The 5,981-nt window shown below is 30.8% G+C and overlaps 2 protein-coding genes across 2 annotated transcripts in view; both read right to left on the bottom strand.

The window, feature by feature from the left end:
• The window catches only part of LOC123007902 (interleukin enhancer-binding factor 2 homolog), a 4,196-nt gene extending 3,047 nt beyond the window's left edge, over window positions 1–1,149 (bottom strand). Inside the window, exons 1-2 of the mRNA XM_044403406.1 lie at window positions 1,020–1,149; window positions 666–968 (exon numbers count right to left, since the gene is read on the bottom strand). Coding sequence (XP_044259341.1) covers window positions 666–959 — 294 coding nt within the window. The 5' untranslated portion in view covers window positions 960–968; window positions 1,020–1,149. The remainder of the gene's footprint in view (window positions 1–665; window positions 969–1,019) is intronic.
• Window positions 1,150–1,373: 224 nt separating this feature from the next.
• On the bottom strand, window positions 1,374–2,977 carry LOC123007713 (techylectin-5B-like). The gene is made up of 4 exons (XM_044403130.1): window positions 2,876–2,977; window positions 2,653–2,830; window positions 1,569–2,480; window positions 1,374–1,521 (listed from the first exon to the last, which is right to left on the bottom strand). The coding sequence occupies exons 1-4, from the start codon at window positions 2,961–2,963 to the stop codon at window positions 1,374–1,376; spliced, it is 1,326 nt and encodes a 441-aa protein (XP_044259065.1). The 5' UTR covers window positions 2,964–2,977.
• Window positions 2,978–5,981: the final 3,004 nt, after the last annotated feature.

Here is a 5,981-nt window from a genome sequence, read left to right as displayed (position 1 = left end):
GTTGATAAAAAATGGTGTTTTTAGCCCAATTGAGGTCGTTTTGTTTTTTTTTGTTTTTGAAAATCTCAAATTGATATTTGTTAACCAACTTGACGTAAAAGAGGCCTAATTGAAGGACGCCGATCATCAAAAAAGTTGCATCAAGTTGGTTTGGAAACAAAGAAACGTCAATGAATTTTTTTCTTCCCGGTTATGTTTCGGGGCTTCTGCCCCTTTGGGACCGTTTCTACTTACACAAGCGTCAGTTTTTTTTGAAAATCTGTTAACTTAAATTGATATTTGTTAACAACTTGAGGAAAAAGAGGCTTAATTGAAGGACGCCGATCATCAAAAAAGTTGCATCAAGTTGGTTTGGAAACAAAAAAGAAACGTCAATGAATTTTAATAACGCCTAATTGAAGGACGCCGATGATCAAGAAAATGTTGACAAAAAATGGTGTTTTTAGCCCAATTGAAGTCATTTTGTAATTTTTTTGAAAATCTCATAAATTGATATTTGTTAACCAACTTGACGAAAAAAAGGCCTAATTGAAGGACGCCGATCATCAAATAAGTTGCATCAAGTTGGTTTGGAAACAAAGAAACGTCAATGGATTTTTTTCTTCCCGGTTGAGAAATGGGTTATGTTTCGGGGGTTTTGCCCCTTTGGGGCCGTTTCCACTTACACAAGCGTCGAATGCGCCGGGGGCCACGACGAGGTTATCCAAAACCGTTTGTATTTTCGTAACCAGGTTGAGAATAGCCGTTTGTTCCGCCGGCGTGGGTGATAAATCGACATTTCGTTTTAATAAAGCCTGGGTGAAGGCTGTTTCATCAGGTGCTGGTTTTACACGTGGAAAAGACGATTCACAAAGAGCCAAATCGAAAGGGTGTCGGGGTAGAAACATTTTCACTTTGTATGGGGGTCTTCCAATTCCACGATTCATTCCTCCTCTGCCTCTAATCCCGCCTCTTGCCATTATATAGTCCTAAAAAACAGTTTTTTTGCGTTTTTTTCAACAAAATGTTAATTTATTTACAATTCGATCACACAAACACCGGCATTAGACGCACTCACTACAATCGAGTTATCGATTTCGGAAGCACCAACACAATGACGCGAAAATAACCAAACACGACGCGCTCAATTTAAACAAAAAACATCATTTTATTGTTTATTAAGTTTTAACTTGGAACGAAAGTGACCAAGACAATGAAATGATCAGTTTTACCAAAATTAAACTTTTTTCTTAGAAAAACCACCCAACTAGTTCCTAAATTAAACCACTATTTTGGTTTCAAAATATTAAAATAACTAGACAAGACGCGCTAAATTTGAATTTAAAAAAAAACAAGCGTTAGTATTTAATTGTTTATTAAGTTAAAAACATTGATTAGGGCAATGAAGTGACAGGTTTTACCATCATTAAACTCCTCTTCAAGGAGTAATCACCCAACCACTTTTCCCAAATAATGCCACTAAAATAACCATTTTCCACTCCTTTTCTGTGGTATAACCCGTTCAAATTCGACTCAAAACAGCTAAAACCGCAAATGAAACTCACACAAAAGTGTTGGAATTGATTCACCTGTTGAACCACCAACCACCCCCGTAGGAAACAGCACAAGGGCAACAATCAGGCGCTTGGTCGTTTTTTCTATCAAAAGTGCTAAAAAACGAACCATTGTGGCTTGAAAATGAATCGGAAGCGTTTCCCCTGTATTTTCCTATCACCACTTGGTAGTTTTTTTCCTCTGGGAGGACCAAAAATCTGGAATATTCGGCCCAAACTTGACCACCATCAAAATCCTCCAACTCGATTCTTAAGATTAAAGATTTTTCGTTCGATAGTTTGCTTATGAAATCATTACCGAGCCAAAAGTCTCTCGTGGGGTCCCCAAAACCGTACTTGTAGTCACTCCAACTCAAATTGAAGTTTTGAAGTGAAGAAAAATTGTCACGGCGTTGAATCACAGTCCAGACATTTTCACGAATCTCGCAAAATCTTTTTGTAATTTTGCCCAAATTTCCGAAAATGTAAACACCGCTAGGGTGGTTGTTGTTTAAATCGTCACAACCGGATTTTTCCGGGTTGCAGTGTGTTTCCACATGTCTTAAAATTGTCAAAGAAATATTCTCAATTTCCAGCAATTTTTCCTGAATATTTTGATTTTCAGACACTTCTCTACGTGTTTTTCCAGATTTAGCACTGTAATAATCTTCATCGTCACTAATTTTGTCAAAAATTATGTCCACTTTGGACGAAATATCCCTTAAGAACTCTTCAACCAATCGGGGAGTTTTCCATTTTATTATTAACTTTGGCTTTTTTTCGCCTTTAATTTTGATTAGAACTTTTTGTTGCGAAAGCATTTTTTCAAGTTCTCCCAAATCAAATCTATTTTTTCCTTTCAAAACCGACAGAGTTTCCTCAATTTTGTACTCAATGTTTGACAAAGCGCTCAGTTTTGACTCAAAAGCCATCAATTTTTCTTGACCTCTTCAAAAAAACAGTTTTATATTACAAGGGAGGAAAATACACTTTCCTCCAGTGTAACAGATATAATTTTTCCTACGATCCAGCATGAGGCAGGTAAAATTAGGGTGGAAAAGCTTACTTTCTGTCAGGGTCGTAGGAAAAGTAACTTTTTCTTGTAGAAAACTAAACTTACTTGTTTAAAATGTCAATTTTGCGGTCCAAAATGGCCAATTGCTCGTTCCAGGCTGAAACATGCAACTGAAAAGTGTCCCAAATGTGGGCTCTCTCTTGTAAATTATTGATCTTAGTGTCAATTTTAGCCAAGGAAATAGCCGTTGAAAGGGTTTGTTTCTCAATTTTGCCTAAATTGTCTGAAAACTCAACTTTAACCAAGACTAATGGGAAAAATCCAATACCTGACAATGTTTTTATTGTGTTTTTCAAAGTTTCGTCTTGGGCACAACTTGTGATAAAAAAATAACTTACAAGAATTGTAAAATACATGATCTTACACTGGAGAACTGGTGAACAAATAAATAATGAAATGAAATGTTTCAAGGATAAGTGAGGAGGCTTTAGGTCACAAAAAATATGTCTCATTTACCAGATGTTGTTAATTTGTTTCAAATGATATTAATTTTTTTTATGTTTTTTTTAAAACAAAGTTTTTTTGACGAAAAAATTATTACACAAACACCAAGGTTCCGAGAAAATAAAAAAAATTAAGAAGGAACTTAGTGGGATATAAAATGTTACTTCTAGACCAGGATATTTCTTAAAAAACAAGGCAGAATTTGTTTAGAAATTTTATTTTACAACTTATTCGCCTATTCGTCTATTTACGAAATTTTTCGTTTTTTTTTTGAGAATTTGAGTTAATTTTTCAACTAGAAACGCATTTATTTCGCAATATTCTAAAATTATTTAAGCCTTTTCTGAAAGTTTTAGTTTGTGCAGTCAGAAACACAATTATTTCGCAAAAATTTATCGCAAATCAGCAAGAATATCAAAAGGATTTGATCGAAAATTGCGTAAGTTTTGTCTTTTTTGAGCGTTTTCAGTAATTCCTAAAGACAAAAATGTAATTCCATTGTTTTTAGATTAATTTTAAATTAAATTAGATTTATAATAAATTTAAATTAATTTCTGTAATTACAACTTAATTCTCTCTTAATAATTCCAGTAATTCTAACTGATAGTTTCAAAAAAATTTCAGTAATTTACAAATAATTCTGATAACTAATTTAAAAAAATTCTACTTTTAATTCCATTGTTTTCGGATTAATTCCTATAATTCTAAATTAATTCCAACTTAATTTCCATAACTTAATTTTCGTAATATCAAAATAATTTGTGTAATTTCAAATTACTTCTAAGATATTCAATGTAATTTTGTAATTTACAAGTAATTCCAGCTATTCAATTCCAGTAATTCTATTAATCCATCGTTTTCAGATTAATTCAATTCCTATAATTCTAAATTAATTCCTGTAGTTCCAAATTCAGGAAAATTCCACCGAAATTCAATTTCACTAATTTTATTACTAGATGAATTCCTACAATTTCAAATTAATTCTTGTAATTCCAATTTATTTCTGATAGTTTTAAGAAATTTAACGTAATTTTTAAAAGAATAAATTATCCCCAATAATTCCAAACAAATCTAGTAATTCTAGAAAAATTTTAGTAATTTCTAACAAATAACTCTGGTAATTCCAATAACTGTATTAATTCGTTGTGATTCCATTGTTTTTAGATTAATTTCAAAAAAATCCAGCGGTTTACACATAATTCCGGAAAGTATTAAAAAAAATCTATTGAATTTTTTTAGTAATTCTATTGATTAATAATAGATTCATCGTAATTCCATTGTTTTCGGATTAATTCCTATAATTCTAAATTAAATCCAACATAATTTCCGTAATCCTAATTTAATTTTAGTAATATCAAAATAATTTCTGTAATTCCAAATTAATTACCATGCTTCTAGGGTATTCAAAGTAATTTTGAAATTTACAAGTAATTCCGGTAATTCAATTAATCCATGGTAATTCCATTGCTTTCAAATTAAATCAATTCCTATTCACAAAAATTTCAGCGAAATTCAATTTCACTAATTTTATTACTATTCAATTTTCAGATTAATTCCTGTAATTTCAAAATATTCAGTTCAGTGCAATTTTCAAAAGAAATTATCTCCGAAAATTCTGGGAAAAATCCAGTAATTCCAGACAAATAATTCCAAGCAATTACGATTAAATTCAGGGCCGTAACCAGGATTTTATTTCAGGGGGGGTTTCTTGTTGGTCCATGAAAATGAAATGAAAGAAGGCGGATTAAAAAGCAAGAATCTCTAAGTACACGTTTTTATTTTAAATTGAAATAAGAGATCCTAATTAAACATAAAAAAATACAAATTAACTCACAAAAGTAACAAAAAATAAAATAATTTTTTAATACTTTTTATTGTTACAAATTTAAACAGGAGATAGAATATTCATTTTTAAAACAAAAATTTTCTATGAACATATATCGAAAAATGCTACGCAAGGGGTGCGTCTTTTAATAGGTTTTTTTTTCGATATTTCCGAAATCATTTTAGAAAAAAAATTACAGTTTGGTACAGATGATAAATTTTATACACCTAAACAAGTACAAAAATTATATGTTGAAATTTTTATTTAGGGGCTTCCTAAACTAGATGGGATTAAGGTAAAAATTTACTCTAACTATATTGCCTGTAGTTTCTTGCCACTTTCAGCAACAAAATTAAGGTATTTTGTGTTTTTCCGATACAATTTACGGATTTTTAATAAAAATCGGTTTCAAAATTTATGTTACAGCATAAAAATTAAAAATTAAATTTGTTTTACCGATTAGGATTTGATTAAAAATTTTGTTATTTGGCATTTGTTTAGGTGTACATATAAAGGTACCAAATTTTGTAATTTTATCTAATCTGAAATATTAGAAAAAAAACCTTAAAAAACGTACCTATTTTAGAAGGTATAGCTCCCTTTCATAGCATTTTTCGAAGCACTTTTGTCTTAAAATTAAATATTTTATCTAACAATAAAAATGAAACACTGTATAATTAACACATGAAAAATTAATTCACAAAAATTTAAAATTAACCCACTGAAATAACAAAAGAACTAAATTTTTAACACTTATAACACTATATAACAAAGAGCTCAGCATTTCGGGGGGTTTGAACCCCCTAATCCCCCCCTTACGTACGGCCCTGATTAAATTTTAAATTTAATTTAAATTTTAAATAAAATATTTTTGTATTCCAGGAAGTTTTAGTAAATTTTGGCCAACTCCTCGCTTCTTGAAGCAAATTTTCAAATTCTCAGCTGCGCATTTGATGTGTTTTCGACTCCCTCACTGGTAATTTACAATTGTTTAATATACAGCATGCTCTAGAAAAAAATGCCATACCAGGAACATGGAAAAAATGATCAAAAAATTCTATCTGTAACTTTGCACTTTGACTGTATTTATTTCTGTTGGAAAAAG

This window comes from Tribolium madens, unplaced genomic scaffold, assembly GCF_015345945.1.
Source record: "Tribolium madens isolate multiple individuals breed KSU strain unplaced genomic scaffold, Tmad_KSU_1.1 Scaffold_3;HRSCAF=73;Tcas5.2_LG2, whole genome shotgun sequence".
NCBI lineage: Eukaryota > Metazoa > Arthropoda > Insecta > Coleoptera > Tenebrionidae > Tribolium > Tribolium madens.
Note: the sequence above shows the minus strand (reverse complement) of the source record. Positions and strands in the feature narration are given on the sequence as shown.

Excerpts from the sequence above, each read along its gene's own strand:
- LOC123007713 (XM_044403130.1), bottom strand. The coding sequence starts at position 2,963 with ATGTATTTTACAATTCTTGTAAGTTATTTTTTTATCACAAGTTGTGCC. Across the intron at positions 2,481-2,652 it reads AAAATTGACATTTTAAACAA|AGGTCAAGAAAAATTGATGG; the intron begins GTAAGTTTAGTT and ends GTTTTTTTGAAG. Across the intron at positions 1,522-1,568 it reads GGTGGTTGGTGGTTCAACAG|CTGTTTTGAGTCGAATTTGA; the intron begins GTGAATCAATTC and ends TTGCGGTTTTAG.